Source organism: Phalangium opilio, unplaced genomic scaffold (assembly GCF_054372755.1).
Source record: "Phalangium opilio isolate 3A_F unplaced genomic scaffold, DU_Popi_V2 ptg000070l_1, whole genome shotgun sequence".
NCBI classification, from domain to species: domain Eukaryota; kingdom Metazoa; phylum Arthropoda; class Arachnida; order Opiliones; family Phalangiidae; genus Phalangium; species Phalangium opilio.
Genome location: NW_028324182.1, coordinates 14,510,508 through 14,530,319, shown reverse-complemented (window position 1 = coordinate 14,530,319; position 19,812 = coordinate 14,510,508). Strand labels below are relative to the sequence as shown.

Below are 19,812 nucleotides of genomic sequence, written 5' to 3'. Positions count from 1 at the left end.
CGGTTTGATTGGTGCAGAGGAAGATTGAATGGCTCCTATTGGTCGAGGACTCCAGTTGAGGTAGAAAAACATAGCAGACGATGCTAGTGTTGCAACTCGTCTTTAAAGACAGGGTTGCCATATTGGGCTGGAAAGCCGCCAATTGGGCTTCTTCTCAAAAATATTGGCTTGAAATAAAAGGGTTGGCTGTTGGCTCGAAATTGGGCTTGTCGGGGTTTTTCTTTGGCTTTTTGTACTTAAAATACCGCCAATAGGCGAAGATCATTAGAATGCCCAAAAAACTGACAAATGGTGCTGTGAAACCTTTTGAGCGGCTTATAATTCGTCAATTCATGATTAAATAAAATGGTTTCATTTTGTCTTGGGTTTTAAAAATGGTGTCAGTATAGAATATGCATTGAAATTTCTGAAAGAAAAACTAATTTCAAATTTTCACGATAAATTTTGGGCTTGTTTTTGGGCTGGATAGTCTAGATCTTAGGCAGTTTTTGGGCTTTTTTTCGAAATACCGATTGGCGGTTTTTTGGGCTTGTTTCCAATTTGATTTTGGCGGGTTGAAGGTTTTCAATCTGGCATCCCTGTTTAAAGAAATTAATAAATTATTTTAATCCTAATTAAGTATAAATAAATGTTGAAATTTTAGAGATTTAAGCTTCCCCCATCATATTTAGTGTTGTATACCTAATAATAATGTCCATGAGGGTAAAAATGTCCGTGTTAGGAGGTTTCTTAGCTAAGCTTTTGCATGCAAAGAAACCAATTTCCCGTTCCCGGAGTTTATCATCGAAGGTAATTATATTTATTATTGTTAAGTTTAATTAAATGTAATTACTGGTTTTTAAAAGCCAGAAAGACGCGTTCTTTCGGGTGTACAACCTACGGGAACACTTCACTTAGGGAATTATTTTGGTGCAATTGAAAAATGGGTGTCTTTACAAATACAAAACCAAACAAACTGCATTTTTAGTATTGTTGATCTTCATTCATTAACTATGAATCACGATCCAGAGAAATTAAGGTTAAATAATATTTAAACTAATATATAGTTAAGAAAAAAATGATCTGATCTTGCATTACACCATCCAAAATAGGAATGACACATTTAAAATGCTCGCTACTTTACTAGCATGCGGGATTGACCCTGAAAAATGTATTCTGTTCTTGCAATCTCAAGTAATAAGTTACCACACGTTACTTTGAAGTTATAAAACACTTAAATTTAATATGTTAAGGTTCCAGAACACGCGGAACTTTGTTGGATTCTAACTTGTTTAATGACAATGGCTAGATTAAAACATCAACCTCAGTTTAAAGAAAAATCTGCCAGTCTTAAAGACATCCCTATGGGTTTATTTATGTATCCAGTATTACAAAGCGCCGATATTTTAATTTACAAGTACGAAGCTTAGCCCAAGTAGTAGCAAACAAACTTAGATAATGGAAGCTTTGTTTCTAGAGCCACAGATGTACCAGTTGGAGAGGATCAACTTCAACATATTCAATTAGCCCAACATCTATGCCACGCATTTAATAATAAATATGGCAAAGTTTTTCCTATTCCAGAACCACTTATTGGTAAGAATAGTTAAGATTTAAACAGTTAAAGCAATTAACTGTTTAAACTATCATTAAAGATAACACTGCAGCTTGCCGTCTCAAAAGTTTAAGAAATCCTTTGAAAAAAATGAGCAAATCCGACTCGGATGCCAAGAGTAGAATTGAATTAACCGACTCTAATGATCAAATTAGGGAAAAACTTAAAAAAGCCGTGACTGATTTTATTTCCGCTGTATCCTACAATCCTGTAGAAAGACCCGCAGTTAGCAATATCATATTTATTCATAGTTTAATTAGTAAAAAATCTGTAGAAGAAATATGCCTCGAATCCCAAAGATTAAATTTAGAAACTGCCAAATACAAATTAATCGTAGCTGATGCCTTAATTGAGAAAATTACACCAATCAGAGAAAAAATTGAAGATTATTCTAAGAATAAGGATTATTTAAATAATGTTTTAAAAGTGGGAAGGGATAAAGCTAGAGAAATATCGGGAGAAACTTTGAAAGAAGTTAAATCTCTTTTAGGTATAACAATTTATTAAACTTTAATTTACAAATTTAATTAAAACTAAAGGTTTTGTAGATATAAAAATGTTTTGCATAAATTAATAAAAGTAATAGTTAAACAATAAAACAAGCTCTGAGTTAATTTATTCTTTGCATTATTAATATAATATAATATAATATAAAATAATATAAAATAATATAATTTCTTCACTGGGTCTAGTTTTAAATTTCTATTAAAGTCAAATTGAAACAAATCAAAGTATATAAAAATATATATCTGTAAATTGTTTCTGTATAAACATTTCTAACATCAAATAGATTATTTTTAAGCTACCAATCAACATGATTAATTAATTATTTATTGTAAACAATGGCTTTTAACTCATTGCTTGGATTTAAAATGAAATCTCTGCTGTGAATTAACCGTAATTCAATTTGGGCGCTGCTGAACTTTTCTACACCGAGTCCTGCTAAATCTGAAACATTAAATTAATCAGGTAGGATAAGAAATTACTATTTTATTTTAATTAATTGTAATTTACTTTTTGCATTTTCATATGTCAATTTTAGAACCTTCTGCATTGTATTTATAGAATTCTCGCAAGATTCCTTTGAATAATTTATTAATTCTTTCAGTTTTTGAACTTTTATTAAAAGAATGATTTAATTTTTTTTATAGACGTTACTTTCAAACTATTATTAGTTTTAGACATCCAAGCTAAGAAAAGTGCCGCAAATAAATCCCCAGTTCCAGTAAAAGAATGGGGAACTCTAGGTATATCCAGGCGAAGTTGGGTAGTCTCTCCGTTAATGGTGCTAGCAAACATGACTAGTTTATCTTTATTTCCGAGTTTTGTACTAGTTATAACCACAGTGGGGATACCATTATTATGTAATTGATTCATGGCTTGTAAGGCATCATTTTCTGACTCAATTTTGATACCAGTTAATAATCTTTTCCAGGTAAAAACAATTAATATTTTTAATTATTAATAGTTTAATTATAATTTAATCTTACTCAATTTCAAATTGATTTGGAGTTAAGATATCAGCTAGGTTTATTATTTCATTTTTATAAATTGGAAGCAATTCTGGAGGTACGTACATTTTGTCATCATCTCCCATTACCGGGTCACAAACTAAAAATGATTTTATCATTTTTTAATTCTGACCTAATTAAGGGGAATTTTTAATTTACCATAAACTACATTAGCGTTAATCTTTTTAACTTCTCGAATAACTTCCGAAATTTTTCTAAGGAATGAAGGGGCTCCCATATAACCTAATTAAAGTAATTAATAACTAGTGAATTTGTAACGTCATTACTTTAAGTAATTATGAAAGTATACCAGACTACCAGTTAATATATGAGAAACATTTAATAAATTATTGCTACGTAATCCATCTATTAAATCAGATATGTCAGATTCATTTAAAACCTGGCCTTTTAATGTAGGATAGCCTGTATAAAACGATATGAAGTTTATTTTTTTAATTTTTTTTTCAGCCTATTTACTATTTGAATAATTAATTAATTAATACCGGTATGATTAGAAAATTGAACAGAATTAATGGCATCCACATCAAAGCCAAGTAGCTAATGGATTGGATACGCTAGTCAATGCCAAGGCTTAACATACCGGCGGTGTCAAAACTAAAATTAATTTAAAATACCTGCAATGGAAAAGTTGCGCTTTTATTTCCAACGTACCCCGAAACCACGTGACTTTGAATTGATAAAACTCTTTTTATATCCATTAAATCCAATAAGAAAGTATAAATTTAAATAAAAAGAAACAATTTTCAGAGGAAAACAAAACTCCAACGAGGTCTCGACTAAATTACTAAACCTACACCCATGGATGAAGGATGCGCGTGAGGAAATTTGTTTTCACGCTATAGGATAGGCAACTCCCTACCTCGAACGACAGCTTATTCTGTATATACTCTATTACAACATCGGTTGTCAGCACGCTTAAAGCTAGGTCTCTATGTATTTTCACACGTATTTGAAACTAAGGCCTAGAGGTCCATGCACTCGAGCTAAAAAACTCGCGGATATTTTAAATCCTGAAGATCCTGAAGTTTTTTGTCTCTTGACAGCACGTACAAAGCTTAGGCCTGTGCGAGTCCAGTTTTTTGGGCTTCGAGTCGAGTCTCGAGTCCTAAAAAAGGTCTCATAGAATCTCGAGTCGAGTCCTTTAACTGGTATCGAGTCCTCGAGTCCTAAATTCAGCTACAAAACTACGTCTCAAGTCCAGTGTCGAGTCCTGATAAATTATATCAAGTCCCAGTCGAGTCCTAATAAATTATTTCATGTCAAAATCAAGGCTAAATATTTTCACATCTTTTATTTTTTACTCTTCATTTGTTCAAATATCACAGCTTGGATATAAAAAGTAAAAAAACGTCAAAAACATGTTCTAGCTGACGTCAAATTTTTGTCCAATCATCTGTCTTCTCTAAAATCTAAATCAGTAAAACCCCACTAGATACCGCGCTCTACTTCAAATTCCGAGTCACCCAGTTCCATAGAGATAGGAACATATATACCTCTAGAGTCACAACATGGAAGCGTCCCCATAGACCTTATCATTAGTGAATATACAACGTTAAAAACAGTATACTTTATCAAATACACCCAGCGCCATCTGTGCAAAAACGGAAGAACTATTTTGATATATTTTCAACGGCGTAGTCTGCTACCGTGTCTTGTGCGTGTATTGTATTCTAGCAAATTCGAGGGAAGTGATAATGAATTAATTAAACAAATTGATGGTGATTTGACAAGTTAGTTAAACAAACATTTTTTTTTTGGAGTGAATGAACGAATCATGAATGCTGAATGTAAAATGTACGTATCAACTAATAAATAAATTCAAATTATAAATAGACTACTATTGTCCTTGGAATAAAATCAGTTTGGTCAGTCGCTTTCTAATATTCTCTTTTCATTTTCTCGTTCATATTCTTTGCTATTTTCCTCAGCCAGATATCTGTGTAGATGTTTATTGCCTTTTTAACAATGTGACTTAAATGGTGGTTCCATCCCGTTAGAGTGGGAAATATGTTTTCATGCATTAAGCATCGTCTAACAAACACTTAAATATACTTTGGAAACATTTATTTAGATAGTTAAGAACAAATAAAATAATATAAGGTCCGTCAACTGAAAAAAGTTTGAAAAAGTTACAGATTTACCGCGAAAAGTTCATTTTTCCCGCCAAAAAGTCATTTTTAGCGCGAAAACCTTTTTTAGCAACGCCATCTATTTGTAGCTCGAATAATATTTTAGTTAAGAATATCGCCGATAGTGGCGCTGGAGTCGAATGATAAAGTTTACATGGTTTTAAAAAGTGCGGCCTGTCTCGGGATATACGTTGTGACTCTAGAGGTATATATGTTCCTATCTCTATGGATGATGGGCGACCTGCGGCACCATATCTCTCCCAGTGTACCTCGCGCACGCCCCTACCCTTCCGTAGGCGATTGCTAAGTGCTGCCGCGTAGCGCCATTTCATTTGAATGAGAACTAGCTTCTATTTTTGAGATAGAGGGAGCGTCCTTTACAATTTCGTCCGGCACGACCCTACCTAACCGCTGGGGATGATGGGAGGACTATGGTGCCGTAGGTGGGGGTACAAAGGCAACGCTTAAGGTATGGGGGTTTCCACTCCATTACTCTCTCCTTCAAGATAGCACACTTCCTCTGGTCCAAAACCAGTTTATTAATTGCTAGGACTAGTTTTTTAATTCAAGAAGTGGGGGTTACTGGTCCTCGGGACCAGTTTATTAATTGCAAATCTATTGGAGAGCAAAGGCTGGGACCAGTCCGGAGACCAGTAAATTATTTCAGACACTAGTGGGTCACTGGTCCAAAGGACTAGTTTAAAAAATATCCTTATTTCCCAGCCTGCCTCCTAGGGCACGTCACGTGTCTCGTAAGCAGACGACATAAAACTCAGGAGGCTTAAGTTTCGCGGTACACGTGGTTTCATTTTGACTTTGGGCGACCGAAGCGGTTATAATGGTTTGTACATAACCGTAAAGTATATAAACGTCTTAATTAAATATTTTACAAATTATTTTGGACAATAGTTTCGCCGACAGGCCAGATTAAGGAGAGAATATATATATCGCAAGTCCATTGAAACCAAACAAAGACAGATCGCGGAAAATAAGGAAAAGATCAAGAGATCTTTAGATGGTAGGTGTAAAATTAAAGCATAGAGCGGCCCCTGTGGATCCCCTACAAGTTGACTTTCCTTGCGAACTCCAGTTTTGGCTTGGTGAAGCTAGAGGCATTCGTAGGCGGGTTTATACGTGCATGTATAAATCCCGCCTTTGCCAAGCCAAACCCGGAGTTCAGGAGGAAAGTCTCCTTGTAGGGGATCCACAGGAGCTGCGCTATGCTATAAGTTAACCTTTCTTTTGACTAATTACGTTAAAAATTATTATATCAGAGAATAAGGTAATTCCAACTCATCTCAGAGATACAGCACTAAACATTCAAAAGTCCTTACAATGGGATGATGAAGCTGGAGAAGGTATTAGGCTTAATATAATTTCACCCTAAATCTGTCATACTCCACTTCATCAAAACTATAAATTTTAGGGGCTACGAGTCACGTGGATGACGAATATAGATGGGCTGGTGTAGAAGACCCAAAAATTGTAGTAACAACATCCAGAGACCCTAGTTCGCGACTTAAACAATTTGCTAAAGTAAATTCATAATCCCTTTTTTTTTAAAAACTAGCGAGTAAATATAATTTAATTGGATCATATAACCCCCAGGAAGTTAGATTAATTTTCCCCAATGCCCAACGTATGAACAGAGGCAACTATGAAATGAAACAACTGATTGAAGCCTGTAGAGCCAATGACGTAACTGACTTTATAGTTGTTCATGAAACTAGGGGCGAACCAGATGGCCTGGTCATTTGCCATCTACCATACGGACCTACAGCTTACTTCACTCTCTTGAACACTGTTATGAGACACGACATTCCCAATGTTAAAACCATGTCTGAAGCTTACCCCCATTTAATTTTCCATAATTTCAAGTCATCCCTAGGAAACAGGGTACAAAAAAGAAACGATGACAATCTGTAATCTTATAATAACTAACATTTGCTGATACATTTTTTTTTTAGGTAATGAATATTTTGAAGTATCTCTTTCCAGTGCCCAAAGAAGATAGCAAAAGAGTCATCACTTTTGCCAATCAAGATGATTATATCTCTTTTCGGTAGTGATTAATCAAATTTATGCAAATCATGTACCAATACGCATATTTTTAATTAATTATGCTTACAATCGATTTTTAGACACCATATCTACAAGAAAGTCGATAAGGAGGTCGTCATTAAAGAAGTGGGTCCGCGCTTCGAAATGAAACGTAAGACGCGCATCATCTCAACAACAACGTTCCATAAGCTTAATACTAACCAATGTTGTTCTATTACGGTGCAGTGTACGAGATTAAACTCGGTACATTGGAACAAGGAATTGCCGCTGATACTGAATGGGCGTTGAGACCTTACATGAATACTTCCAAGAAAAGAAGATTTTTAAGCGATAATCCATTTTAATTCACTCTTGTAATAATAATACTAATAAAATTGATTCAATAAAAAAGTCTTCGATAAACTTTTTAAACTATGTTGTATTAATTTGTTCTTGGGTTCCTTTAACCCCAAACCACAGACTTCGCACTCATATCTTTTTGAAAGCTTTCGATGTAGCGTTAATGTTCGCATTCTCTATACCAGCGTATAATCTTGATCTTATCGGCCATTTCTACACAGCAAAAATATATCAAAGTAGGCTTATATTCAAGGCCTATTCCAAAAAGTAAAAACGGCAAAAAAAAAACTATTGAATTTCCTAAATTACGCACTTTAACGGGGTGTAGATAATTATTTCTATTTTTTCGAGTTGACATTTTTCCACCGACACATTCGGATTTTTCAGTGGTCAGCGCCCCTTCAATGTTGGCATTGCTGTATTGCTTTATGAGTAAATTATAGCGGAAAAACGGCAATTTACTAAAGAATCAATTCAGAAAGAACAATGTGATTGAAACACTTACGCAATTCTCGTAATCAGACGTTTCAGCTTCATTTTGAAGTATTCCCGTCAAATGGGAGATGTAATTGGCCGCCAGTACCAAAACGTCAAGCTTGGAGAGTTTGGTATTGGGTGGTACGGAAGGCAAGGACATTTGTAAACTATGGAACGCGGCACGCAGGCTTCGAACTCGCGACCTTTCTCTAGCCGCGTTCCGAGATGTTGATGACCCTTCCGAACTTTCGTTTCTATTGGAAGTATCTGAGCTCGGACATACTACGGAAATAATAATTTCAACTCTTGTTTAAGCTGGAGGTTCTCGGTTAAGCTATAAAACGAAAAACTTGCCCGTATCTTCGCTCGCTATAGTAGTAAATTCGGAAAAAGACAAATTTTCGCAATCATGACTCGACGTAAATTTTAGGGACTCTTCCATAATGGTTTAAAACTAAAGAATACCTATTACAGCTTAGACGCAACGCTAACAAACAGAATTTCACCGATTTTTCCAATCCCTAGCTATAGAGTGAAGTTTTACCAGAGTTTGATTAATAATTAGCACCACCCCCGACATCGTGAAGCATTGGGAAATTGTATACTTATAAAGCTTAGAGCAGTGTATTATATAAGTAAATGTTTGCAAGGGGGTGTTGTCTTAACGTGTCAGACGTTTCTCCGGGGTTTATGTTACCGTTAAATGCCTGGGCTTATAACCAAACTCATCAATAACGGCGTTAAAAAGGACATAAAGAAAAAAAGATTGGATTAATGGATGGCTAATAGGCGCGAAAATTCTTCTTCTACTTTTTTTCTGGCGATACAAAATTGCCGCCACCACGGTGGTAATGACGGTTTTAGTTTTCAAAAAATATTATGTAGGGTCTATCAGTCTACCCGTCTAAGATTTCTAGAGGGTAGAGAACCCGAATGAAAAACCACTAGAAAGTGTTTTGGAAGAGTGAAAAAGTTGGCGCGAGTGGAGATCAATTCGTCAACCTTTCGACCCCAAGTCGACGCCATCCTTCAAAGGATGAAACTCAAACCACCCGCCTCGTTATATTTTAAAAGTCGGCGAGGCTTTTAGGAGACAGACAGACCGATTAATTAGGCCCATCCACACTATAATCATGGTCACCTGGGATTAGGGGAAGGGACTAAGAAGGGTCATAATGCCTTTGGCATTGCTATGGTCTTGGGTGAAATAATAGTCGTATGGTAATAGTGCCCGTTACTATAACAGAAAAGTACCGGATTTACACTTGTCAAAATAAGTGATGAGGGATGTAAAGAAACAATCAAAAGAAATGGAAATAATGAGAGCTTAAAATGGGTTTAATGGACTTCAGATAATGCTTCTAAAATCTTATCTTGCTTTAAAATAAAACTAAATTACGAGCCCTCTTTGAAGTGATATAATTTTGCTTTATATAAGTTGTTAAAAAATGCATAAATTTACGCTGATCAAATTAATAATAATAATAATAATAATTAAAGCTTTATTGGATATCCCTGTTCAGTCGAAACTGGTTTACAAAGGGGTCCGTTAGTTAAATTAATTGTTAAACATTAAAAATATGCTGTTTTACATCTCTCTTAAACTCATTAATGTTAGCTATATTTTTTATATCACATGGTAAGTTATTCCAAGATTGGATTCCCCTGTTTTTTAAACTTTTCAAGTTGGTTGTCGTTAATTTTGATGGCAGAACAAAGGTTTTAAGATTTATGCGGGTATTATAGTTATGATCGACTAAATGAAACATATCAAGGATATACTTTGGCATTTGATTATTATAGATTTTGTACATTAGTACTAATAGCTGATATTCATATTCTTGAGATAGGGTCATCCAATTTAGGTTTTTAAGAGCCTCTGTGGCAGATGATCTCTTATTTCGGAGTAATATTAATTTGGCACATTTATTATGTATAATTTGAAGTCTATGTAAGTATTTTTTGGGGCCAATATTGTAAAATAAATTACCGTAATTAAAGATGGGTTGGATCATAGATTTATGTAGCGTAATTTTACTTTGAATGTTCAAACATTTATAAAGTGGATGGACGAGCCAGAGTCTCTTATTTACCTTATTTAGTACATATTCAATGTGATCAATAAAATCTAACTTTTCATCTATGATGGTTCCGATATATTTATATGATTTTACCCGTGATATATCTAGGGACCCAAGTTTGATTATGTCTTGCGTTGTACCTCTTAATTTTTTAGGTTCAATAATCATAAAAACAGTTTTAGATTCATTAAAAATAAGGCCTCGTGAGGCTAACATTTTCTTTAGAGTTATTACGTCCGATTCTAATTCAGTGATCAATTTAGAAGCGTCATCTGATACAGAGAGAAGGGCATCGTCATCCGCGTATTCAAAAGACTTTGAAAATTTTAAGCATTTATGATTATGTCTCGTATATATGTTAAATAATAGTGGCCCCAAGATACTACCTTGAGGAACACCTGTAGATACAGTCATTGATTGAGATTTTGTATTACCAATTATTACGGATTGTGTTCTTTGACTAAGATAAGACGTGAACCATTTAAGGGTGCCCGTATCTGCCCCGCATGATCTAAGTTCATTAAGCAATATTTCATGATTTACGCAATCAAAGGCCTTAGACAAGTCAACAAAGACAATTCCAACATACCACTCTTTTTCTATACTTTGTATTATAGTCTCAAAAAGGTTCATGACACACGTGGTCGTCGAGTGACCTGGTACGAAGCCAGCCTGCATTTCATATAATAAATTATTATCGATAACATGTGCCAGCAATTGGTCGTATACGATCTTTTCAAGGATCTTTGAAAGAATTGGCAGGACTGAAACGCCCCTATAGTTATTAGGTTCCGTTGGGTCACCTTTTTTATATAAAGGGACTACTTTGGCATCTTTCCATTGATTTGGAAAGGTGTGACTGTTTATGGATAAGTTAATTAGCTTAGTTAAGAATGGCGTAATTACTATAGCTAGACCCCTTATCAGGTCACTCGACAATCCGTCTGACCCTGTTGCTTTCGAAGACTTTAAATTCTTTAAATAAGTAAAAATCATGCTTTCTGATACTTCTACTAATTTTAAATTACATACATCATTCAATTCGATTGTTAACTGTGGATTAATTATACATTAAGCTAATTGTTTTCATTAATATTGTTTGAATTAAGTTATAATATCTACTAATACTTTAGATATTTCACTTAATAAGAGTTGCAAAATTAGGTGTTTTGTCCCATATTCGGCATATTTTCTGCTACGTTTTTGCTTAATTCATAGCAAAACTAGCGTGATCCGAGGTGTAACTGTATTATACTGATTGTCAACGTGAAGAGGTCAGCATTTTAATTAAAGTTGAGAGAAAGTCGAGAAACGTTTTGCATGGACAGCTGCTGAGTAAGGCCCCTGAATTCTGTCGAGTAAGGGATGATACTCTTATTACGAACTTTAGATTATCTTCGCAATCTGTAGGCTATGTCGATACAACTCCGGTTTAGTATAAAAACCAAAGGGGATTTTTTGGTTAGTCTGTGTCACAAAGTAGCGCTCTCTTGGTAAAGATGAAGAGCGTTTTAGGAATTGTCTGTATCTGGCTCCTTGGTAGGTTTAATTACCAAAAGAAAAAATACTTGGCGTTTGGAAGAACAATCTTAACAGTAAATTTTCCCATCATTCAGCCGGGCAAGGATTTGCCTTTCAACCGCTAGCCTTTCAGCCTTCTCAAACCTATGTTTACGAAGGAGAAAGCAGATTCACGGCTGTAATTCCGAGTTTGGATGATAGCTCACTAGCTGCCTTTTCAATGAAATACTTAGCGAAATTCCACATTGTCAGCGAACACAAATTCGTCATGACGGTACTCTACCTTCGGTTTTGACCTAGAGATCATGGATACTAACATAATCTCTTTCTCCGCAGATCACTAACGTCCGAACCGCTAGAGTCAATGGCGACGTTCCAGAGCCGTACGATGCCGACGAGTTGAACCTCCATCATACTGCGTCCGTCGAATACGAACGAGCTCTTTCTACTCCAGTCGCGGTCACTACGTCAAATGGAGTCATCGTCGAGTTTGAAGCCGAGGAATCGGATCCCGTCTGGGCCGTCAACATCAAGAAGGCCATTCTCAGTCTCTATCAAGTGGACTTGACCAAGGAAGGACGTCCCGTTCCCATTCCCGGTGAAAACCAAGAGCGTCATATCCATCCCGATGCCGAACTTTACGTTGTTCTCGAAGTTCGTATTCAAATTTCGACCATAGTATAAGCTTCGCCATTAACTAATCGATATTTCCTAGGACGGACTTTGGGGAGAAGTGCCAACCAAGTACCATGTCCAATCTATCGAAAGCTTGGACGATCCCAATGCTCCCGGAGATGTTTTGAACGTAACCAAAATCAAGAACTACAGGCAAGCCACCAATGCTCCGCTATACGGATATCACAATTACGACGGACAAGGATGCCCGGAAGTCTGCCATAAGGACCAACCAAAACAGCAACTCAAATCCTACATTCCCGGAGTTCCACCCACTTGGAATTTCGGTGATTCTGATTATTGCTCAGGATGCCCCTACGGATTCGAACCCGTAAGTTCAAACGAATAGTTAGATTCGAGTTCTTCCGCGTCTAATTTTTAACATCCTTTCAGGATCATCAACCTGTAAAGGCCTATTCCATAGTAAAATACAACATCAGCGGAGCTTCTCACAAGCCAATCATCGATGAAATCGAAAACGAAAATAAGATCGTCTACGAGCTAAACGGAAACGAGATTGTTCTTTACACTTGGCAAAGCTTGAATTTGACGCACGTGCGATCCACGAAGAACGCCGTCAAGGTCGTGAAACCACAAAAATACCAGAGTTTAGCCTACGAACTACCTGACATGAAAGATAGTTTGGAACTTCGTTTCATGGCTATTTACGGTCCCGTTAACGAAGATGAAGTTCAGGGCATCGTCTTGACTTTACTAAAAAGCGTAGCTGATGATTTGATTTCTGACGACCCGTCCAGTTCCGAGAAAATGGGCGCAAAAGTTATCGAAGTGACCAACGCCATTAACATGCTCACCGAAGAAGATCTTAACGAAATCACTCAATCCTTAAATGGCAAGGCCCCTAACCGAAGGCAACAAGCCGAAAGGTAAATTTTAATGCTTTTACACGCTTGATTTAAAGGAAGGTCATAATCCTAAAATTTGTGATTAGATCTCTGTGGCTTCAATGTCTTGGCCTAGCCGTTACTAATGAAGCGGCCAAGCATTCTATTGCACTTATCGAAGAACGACGAGTGACTACTTTCGAAGCCACTCAACTTTTGGAAGGAATAGCCAAAAACCTTCAAAAACCCCAAAATGAAGTTATCGACCGGCTCTTGGTAAAAATTAACACGTTTTGTTTAACAAGAAAAGATCTAATTTCGTCTTGTAAAATAACTTTAGGCACTCATGAGCCCCCCAAAACCAATGCCTGGTCATGGACAACTCCTCAATGCTTTAGCCATAACAATCGGTAAACTTGTCGATCAAGCCTGCGTTGATCCTGAACTAACCAACTCATGGGAGCACAGCGACGATGACTCTCAACCACAACCACAACCATTCTCAGAGACTGAACCGTCCTACCCCGCTCAAAACCAACAACCGCCCCGCCAACCAAAACGTTTCGCCCGCGACGCTACTAGAGTCAGTAAAGAAGTCTCTTCAAGCACACCTGTTCAATATCCATGCAGTCCTAAGAGCCTCAGGCGTTACATTGAAACAATTGGCGATTTATTGAAAATCGCTCGCACTGCCAACAGGATGGCCATCTATATTGAATCTTTGGCTCATATGACTACCCCTCTGGTTCTTCCTCACCTATTACCTTACATCAACGGCGAGGCTCCCAACATGGAAAAACTATCTGACGACGATACTAGCTTCGTTAGCGTCGTGGCCACCTACGCTTTGCATCACATCGCCTACGACCACCCCGAAGCTGTTTTGCCAATCGGCGTCAGTATCTACTTCGATTCCAGCAAAGATTACCAGCTTCGTATCGCTGCCTTTGACGTAATAATGACCTGCAACCCATCGTTGACTCTCCTTCACCGTATTGTCACCGAACTTAACGACGAGATCAGTAACCAAGTCGGTTACTACGCCTACTCAAAACTTAGCGTTTTCTCCAATTCTACCCTTCCTTGCGAAAGAGCTTTGTAAGCAACACTGACAACAATGTTATTCTAATAACAATTTCAACAATACTCACTACCACTTAGGGCCCAGCGAATTCAATCCGTCATTAACAACGCCCCTGAAAAATACGCTGACGCCGGTATTCAATCCTCTCAATGGTGGGGTGACAGTTTCTATGATGACGAGAACGACTACGGTGTTAACTGGAAAGCCGCTATGGTTTCCAACAACGAATCCAGAATCCCCAGAGCTGGTTACCTGTCAGTCGAACACATTCTAGGCCCATTCCAAGACCAAGTGCTCGAAGTAAATTAAGTTATTAAGGGTGTATTTAGATCTTAGCTAATTTTATTTGATCTTCAGGCTGGTTTCACCGCTAAGGGTATTGACACCATCATCGATAAACTCTCACAACCCGGTGGAATTTTATCTCAAATCCTTTCTCAAACCGGAAGCACCGTCGATACCAAGAACATTCAAGGACTCCTTGATTTAGTTAAGGCTAAACTGAAACTGCAAGAATCTGACGAAGAAGATCCCCGAGCCACCATTTTCTGGAAATTTCTCGGCCGCACTACTTATTTAACTTTGGACGAACGTTCTTTGATGAACACCCTTGAAACTGTCGTTAACTGGCTTCGTTCTTTGGACCCAGCCACCGGATACTCCGGCCAATTGACCAAAATCTGGATGCCATCTTCCCTGTTTTACGTTCTCCCCACCGGTATGGGTCTTCCAGCGGTTGTTAACCACCGTAACCCCATTATCTTAAACATCTACGTCGAAAGTATTCACGTTGCCGCCGGAGATCATAAGGAATCAATTCTGCGAACTCCTTTTGCGGTTTCAACAGTCATTCATCCAACGTAAAACACGAGAGATTCCCGAAAAGCCGCATTAATACTAATTTCTCTATTATTTTTTTTTTCGCTTAGTGTTCACGTTTCTTCTCTCGTCTTCGCTTACGCTGTCAGTCCCCCCGAAGATCTCTTGTACGGAGCCGCCTTCCACAGAGTCTACGAAGTTTCCACCCCAATTGTCATTGGTATCGCCGCTGACCTAGAAAAGGATACCTACGCTCTTTCCATCAAGCCCAAGCTGCCTGCTCGTGTTTTGTTCCACAAGTCTATTCCTTTAACTTTCATTACAGCCGCCGACGTCTTCTCCCCACCTAAGGCTGATTTGATCGATGATGTCAACGAAATCAACACTATTCCCGAGTTACTTAAAGTAAATAATACAGATTTCCAATCTTTGTGAGTGGAATTGATTTTAACTGTTATATAAATGCTTTTTAACAGTACGACCAACTAGCTGAAGCTCAAAACTGGGGACTCTCTTACCGCGTCCAATCACTCAGCGAAGATGTTTGGGCCGATATTCCCACCGCTTCCAGTAACGGAATTTTAGCTTCCGTCGTTGAGCTCTTGAAGAACCCCGAAATGAAACGACGTGAATTCCACGCCTACGTCGAACCTCACTCCCAGGAACCAGCCTCCCAAGTAAGGCTACCCGACCGACTAATTTTTCGACGCTGTCTAATTTTTTTTTATCGCCGTAGTTTATCTTCACTGTCGATTACAACAGGACCATTTCGCCCCGTGTCGAGCTTTCTTCCGCTCAACCAATCCCAGTAGTCAAACAAGAAGAATGCGAGGACGAAGAAGAGTTGTTCATCAACTACCAAGACGTTGTTGGCCACATTTATGGACAACAGTACGAGGAATCAGATGCCGAAAACACCATCCAAGAACTCATTGAGAAGACCAAGCCCACATGGAGCCCGGCTTTGGGACAAGATTCCGAGGTTGTCCGCATGCGTACCATTTCTCACGTTTGGGCCGCTACCGCCATCATCAAGGGATCCGGAGATAGCTCGAAACACTTTGCTGGAAAACTAGACTATACTCACACTTTAGATCACCAAGGTATCTTCGTTCAAGTGCACGGTCACAAGACCAGCAGCTACGGACAGCCAGAAAAGGTATGAAAACCATATTGGTTTCACAAGTTGGCGACTAATTATTAATTTGTCCAACATAAGGTTTACGCCAGCTTAGTTGCCGCCTACCCACCACTACCCAGTCCCTTCTATTTGGAAATGAATTCTGGACGCTCTGAACAAGCTAAAATTCTGGCTCGCGCCACCTGGGGTCAACGAGGCTACGACAATGAAGTTATCGTTCGTGTACGTATCATATTATAACTTGCCACTAAAAAATGTTACGAAATTTAAAGAACTTAACAAACAGGGTGTCTTCGAAAAAACCGAAGAACAACTGAGCAGTGCCTCCGTCTACCTAGATACTCCCCAAGGAGTCCAACATTTGCCATGGTTTTACCACCAAAGCCAACTCGATCGCCAAAACGGCGAAACCGTCAGCTACGCCAACGAACAAGCTATCCAGGATGCTGCTAAATTCAACAAAGTCGTTTTGGAAATCACCGCCAAGAACGTAAATATACCTCTAAATTGATGATTAGCCTCTAGCGCGTTGGTGGTGTGTAGAAAAACTCATTTTCATTTTATTTTACTAAGGTTTCCCCAGCAATGTTGAACGTAACCAACAAAATCGACTTGGCTTTAAAGACTGCTTGGTATCCTAACATGGAATCCAATCCTCTAGTTAGGAACCCTAGTGATACCGTCACGATCGAAATTGAATCCATCGACCAAATAGAAGGACTTCCATTGACCAATGTCTATATCTCGAAACCAAATGAAAACGTGCACTTTACTAAGCTGTACACGCCATACTACGTTCCACCGAGTGCGCTGGTATCCTTCGAAGAATCTTACATGGACCTACTATACGCCGGAGAATCCTACCGTAAGACACTTTCCAGGAATGGAGTTTCCAGTTCATTTCTTTCTCGAATCGCTGTTTAAAATATCTGTTCATTCGTAGCTACTTGCGCTGTCATGGAAGATTACGTGTCAACTTTCGACAACGTTACCTTCAAACTTCCTGACAACAAATGCCAATATTTATTGGCCCAAGACACTGAAGGAGTTCCCGACTACACCATCCTCGTTTCCCAAATTGATCTGAGAGCGAATACCAAGGCTCTCTCCGTCGCGGCAGCCGGACTAACGGTCAAATTACAACCTCCAACCAACGGCCAACAATACAAAGTTACTGTCAATGATAAGGACATCAAGGTTGAGGTTGGAAGACCAATTGTCACCAATTTTGGCAAGGAAAACGAAGTCATCATCTTCGTTCGCGAAACGGTTTCTCCTCACGCCGCCAACGTTTTAACTTATTACGTTCCAGAATTGCAACTGATGATCCAATACGACGGAAAGAACGTCAAAGTCTGGGTACGCATTCGTTGTATTCTCCAAAACTATATTTTACAGCTACTAATAATTCATATTCAAAAATAGCTTCCAAGAGATCACAAGGGAGACAACGCTGGTCTTTGCGGAGACTTCAATGAGGAACAGTACATGGAGTTCTCTGGCCCAGATGGATCCGTATATATTGACGCCGAAGATTTCGCTTATAGCTACGCCATTCCCGGTCAAAGCTGCCCCAACCCACCGAAACCCACTGGTCCATTTTTCCCTCCATCGGAAAACTCTGGACACTTGAATGCCACTGACGACCAAGACAACGAAGTCCCAAGCCCAGACAAACTGAGCCCTTTCAGAAAGCCCCAGGGAGTGTCGCCCCCTAGCAGACCTCCCACTCCAGTTAACCCTGATGAGGAAGAGGAAGATGAAATCCCAGCCTCCCCTAGACAGCGCACCCACCAAGTACAAAGGCAGCAAAGGCAAAAAGATTGGAGGCGACCAGTCGTTGAGGAGGAGGAGGAGGAAGAGGAAGACCAACCCCAACCACCTAGGTCCGTACATAGACAACCATCCAAGGCTGGACGCAGACCCCAACCTGTAGAGGAAGAAGAAGATGAAGAGGAAGTAGAATCTCCACGATACCAACCTCATAATCCCCATCCCAGCCAATCTCGCCAAATGAAGAAGAAAATAATTGCACCCCCGGAACGTCGACGTATCATAAATCACCCAAGATTATCTCCAGAAGACGAGGAGGATGAGGATGAAGAAGTTTCTATGCCTATGTCTAACAGGAGACCAGTCCCAAATACCCGTACCCGATACTAACCAGTAACCCTTTAAAAACATATTTTGTTAACATTTAAAAAAATGTCTAACCACAATTTGAATAGTAAATTGTAAAATAATAAAAATTATATTTCAAGTTTATCAATCTGACTCTTGACATTATTTGATTATTGCTAGGATATTAATGTTCAAGAGACTTGTAGGACAAATCATTTCATTAAAAGTCACCCAAGACTTATAAGTGCTACCTCTATAATTTTATAACCCTGGATTATACGCCAAGGCATGGCTCAGGGTTCCTTTAAAGTTTAAGCATTGACTTTCACAGGTTATCCCTAACTATCCGCGCCCTGATTACATATGTAGCATTGCTTGACCGATCAAAATGAATTCCCGACTTATCCCAGGGTTCCACATGAACCCCCGTGATGTTCAATTTAATCATAATTGAATAAAGCATTGAGCACAAATTATACATCAGTCCCCTTTCAGAACAGGTACCGAGGCGGTCCTCAAGTTCAGCAAATGCCCAAACAGCTCAACCATAAGGAGATCATCTCTCTAAGGGCCCAAGCGCATCTATTAGCAAAAACATCTAGTTCTGCTAGATGTGACGTAGATTTTGTATAGGGGCTCCTTCCGAATTTTTCGTGAAATTCGCGGGAGAGAAAAATAATTTTCAAAATCAGCCACGACCGATATCCTAAGCCGGTCGTGGTCTAGACGCGAGCTTTGATATAACGCTCCCAAGCGGTTGGGAATCAAACTAAAACACACGGGTAGGCGAGAGAGGAAGGACTGAGGGGAAAAAATAAGCAAGAGAATTTCCAGAACCCCCCAGCTCTCTCAGACACAAGAGGTAAATTCGCGCTTAGTAAAAATCACGAAGAGCTGTCGTGAGAAATCTTTGAAGGAGGGAAAAATGTTCAATGCCGGATTACTCTGCAGCGAATGCGCTCGGCCTCTGTTTAGGCTATACAATTATTATACCACTTGAGATGAGACGGATGGCTGACCAAATCGGACATACATACATTTCAACCGTAACATAGAATCTTGGGCCCTTAGAGAGATGATCTCCTTATGGCTCGGCTCAACCCAACAGAGAGAAGAAAACAAAATTGACAACTGTACCTCATCGGTGGTTTCCCACTTACAGGATCACATGACGTACTTTGCTTCTCCGCTTTGCGTCGAGGCGGGGGGGGGGGGTGAAAGACAGAATCAACAAGGCCATTTAAGTTACCTTCCCCTGCTCCTTGGTTCATGAAATAAGCGCTTTGGGTTGTAGGACAGGAAGTTGAGTAGACCACTCTCTCTGGTCACCATCAAACCCTTACCAATACCACCCAACTTTTCATACAAACAAACACTGCATTTGAGTTTGCAT

General features: G+C 38.8%; 5 protein-coding genes across 6 annotated transcripts; 3 read left to right on the top strand and 2 right to left on the bottom strand.

Moving 5' to 3' along the window:
• Window positions 1-58: 58 nt before the first annotated feature.
• On the top strand, window positions 59-2,485 carry TrpRS-m (Tryptophanyl-tRNA synthetase, mitochondrial). 2 transcript variants are annotated; one of them, XM_089843446.1, is made up of 7 exons: window positions 59-109; window positions 590-789; window positions 846-1,018; window positions 1,092-1,173; window positions 1,233-1,396; window positions 1,457-1,575; window positions 1,635-2,485. In XM_089843446.1, exons 2-7 carry the CDS (start codon window positions 691-693, stop codon window positions 2,099-2,101), a joined length of 1,104 nt encoding a protein of 367 aa, XP_089699572.1. In that variant the 5' UTR covers window positions 59-109; window positions 590-690; the 3' UTR covers window positions 2,102-2,485. The 2 variants fall into 2 exon arrangements, with proteins under 2 accessions (XP_089699572.1, XP_089699573.1); XM_089843447.1 differs by lacking the exon at window positions 59-109 and having other exon boundaries at window positions 401-789; window positions 850-1,018.
• Window positions 2,269-5,766, bottom strand: Pdxk (pyridoxal kinase). The gene is made up of 8 exons (XM_089843448.1): window positions 3,741-5,766; window positions 3,609-3,663; window positions 3,424-3,528; window positions 3,265-3,348; window positions 3,085-3,205; window positions 2,753-3,020; window positions 2,609-2,675; window positions 2,269-2,542 (listed from the first exon to the last, which is right to left on the bottom strand). Exons 1-8 carry the CDS (start codon window positions 3,822-3,824, stop codon window positions 2,421-2,423), a joined length of 906 nt encoding a protein of 301 aa, XP_089699574.1. The 5' UTR covers window positions 3,825-5,766; the 3' UTR covers window positions 2,269-2,420.
• A 193-nt stretch (window positions 5,767-5,959) lies between these two features.
• On the top strand, window positions 5,960-7,727 carry LOC149661897 (U3 small nucleolar ribonucleoprotein IMP4). The gene is made up of 8 exons (XM_089843450.1): window positions 5,960-6,096; window positions 6,165-6,273; window positions 6,530-6,613; window positions 6,682-6,791; window positions 6,864-7,151; window positions 7,223-7,317; window positions 7,397-7,467; window positions 7,542-7,727. Exons 1-8 carry the CDS (start codon window positions 6,094-6,096, stop codon window positions 7,658-7,660), a joined length of 879 nt encoding a protein of 292 aa, XP_089699576.1. The 5' UTR covers window positions 5,960-6,093; the 3' UTR covers window positions 7,661-7,727.
• LOC149661896 (transcription factor 24-like) lies at window positions 7,637-9,597 on the bottom strand. Its single transcript, XM_089843451.1, has 3 exons — window positions 8,161-9,597; window positions 7,969-8,079; window positions 7,637-7,868 (listed from the first exon to the last, which is right to left on the bottom strand). The coding sequence occupies exons 1-3, from the start codon at window positions 8,290-8,292 to the stop codon at window positions 7,785-7,787; spliced, it is 327 nt and encodes a 108-aa protein (XP_089699577.1). The 5' UTR covers window positions 8,293-9,597; the 3' UTR covers window positions 7,637-7,784.
• Window positions 9,598-11,289: 1,692 nt separating this feature from the next.
• On the top strand, window positions 11,290-18,566 carry LOC149661895 (vitellogenin-6-like). The gene is made up of 18 exons (XM_089843441.1): window positions 11,290-11,548; window positions 11,624-11,752; window positions 11,830-12,008; window positions 12,071-12,388; window positions 12,450-12,740; window positions 12,803-13,296; window positions 13,362-13,530; window positions 13,595-14,352; window positions 14,416-14,638; window positions 14,696-15,198; window positions 15,268-15,562; window positions 15,634-15,834; window positions 15,894-16,316; window positions 16,377-16,520; window positions 16,585-16,788; window positions 16,872-17,163; window positions 17,242-17,657; window positions 17,724-18,566. The coding sequence occupies exons 2-18, from the start codon at window positions 11,713-11,715 to the stop codon at window positions 18,459-18,461; spliced, it is 5,688 nt and encodes a 1,895-aa protein (XP_089699567.1). The 5' UTR covers window positions 11,290-11,548; window positions 11,624-11,712; the 3' UTR covers window positions 18,462-18,566.
• The last annotated feature ends 1,246 nt before the right edge of the window (window positions 18,567-19,812 follow it).

What these genes read in the sequence shown, in the direction of transcription:
- TrpRS-m (XM_089843446.1), top strand. Translation starts at nt 691, where the DNA reads ATGTCCATGAGGGTAAAAATGTCCGTGTTAGGAGGTTTCTTAGCTAAG. An exon ending in CCCGGAGTTTATCATCGAAG is followed by an intron (nt 790 to 845) that starts GTAATTATATTT and finishes GGTTTTTAAAAG; the next exon opens with CCAGAAAGACGCGTTCTTTC. An exon ending in TATTCCAGAACCACTTATTG is followed by an intron (nt 1,576 to 1,634) that starts GTAAGAATAGTT and finishes CTATCATTAAAG; the next exon opens with ATAACACTGCAGCTTGCCGT.
- Pdxk (XM_089843448.1), bottom strand. Translation starts at nt 3,824, where the DNA reads ATGGATATAAAAAGAGTTTTATCAATTCAAAGTCACGTGGTTTCGGGG. An exon ending in TCAATTTTCTAATCATACCG is followed by an intron (nt 3,529 to 3,608) that starts GTATTAATTAAT and finishes CGTTTTATACAG; the next exon opens with GCTATCCTACATTAAAAGGC. An exon ending in TGTTTCTCATATATTAACTG is followed by an intron (nt 3,349 to 3,423) that starts GTAGTCTGGTAT and finishes TACTTTAATTAG; the next exon opens with GTTATATGGGAGCCCCTTCA.
- LOC149661897 (XM_089843450.1), top strand. An exon ending in GACTTAAACAATTTGCTAAA is followed by an intron (nt 6,792 to 6,863) that starts GTAAATTCATAA and finishes TATAACCCCCAG; the next exon opens with GAAGTTAGATTAATTTTCCC. An exon ending in AGTCATCCCTAGGAAACAGG is followed by an intron (nt 7,152 to 7,222) that starts GTACAAAAAAGA and finishes TTTTTTTTTTAG; the next exon opens with GTAATGAATATTTTGAAGTA.
- LOC149661896 (XM_089843451.1), bottom strand. Translation starts at nt 8,292, where the DNA reads ATGTCCTTGCCTTCCGTACCACCCAATACCAAACTCTCCAAGCTTGAC. An exon ending in CGTCTGATTACGAGAATTGC is followed by an intron (nt 8,080 to 8,160) that starts GTAAGTGTTTCA and finishes TTACTCATAAAG; the next exon opens with CAATACAGCAATGCCAACAT. An exon ending in ATTATCTACACCCCGTTAAA is followed by an intron (nt 7,869 to 7,968) that starts GTGCGTAATTTA and finishes TTTGCTGTGTAG; the next exon opens with AAATGGCCGATAAGATCAAG.
- LOC149661895 (XM_089843441.1), top strand. Translation starts at nt 11,713, where the DNA reads ATGAAGAGCGTTTTAGGAATTGTCTGTATCTGGCTCCTTG. An exon ending in TGTCTGTATCTGGCTCCTTG is followed by an intron (nt 11,753 to 11,829) that starts GTAGGTTTAATT and finishes CCCATCATTCAG; the next exon opens with CCGGGCAAGGATTTGCCTTT. An exon ending in GAAAGAACGTCAAAGTCTGG is followed by an intron (nt 17,658 to 17,723) that starts GTACGCATTCGT and finishes ATTCAAAAATAG; the next exon opens with CTTCCAAGAGATCACAAGGG.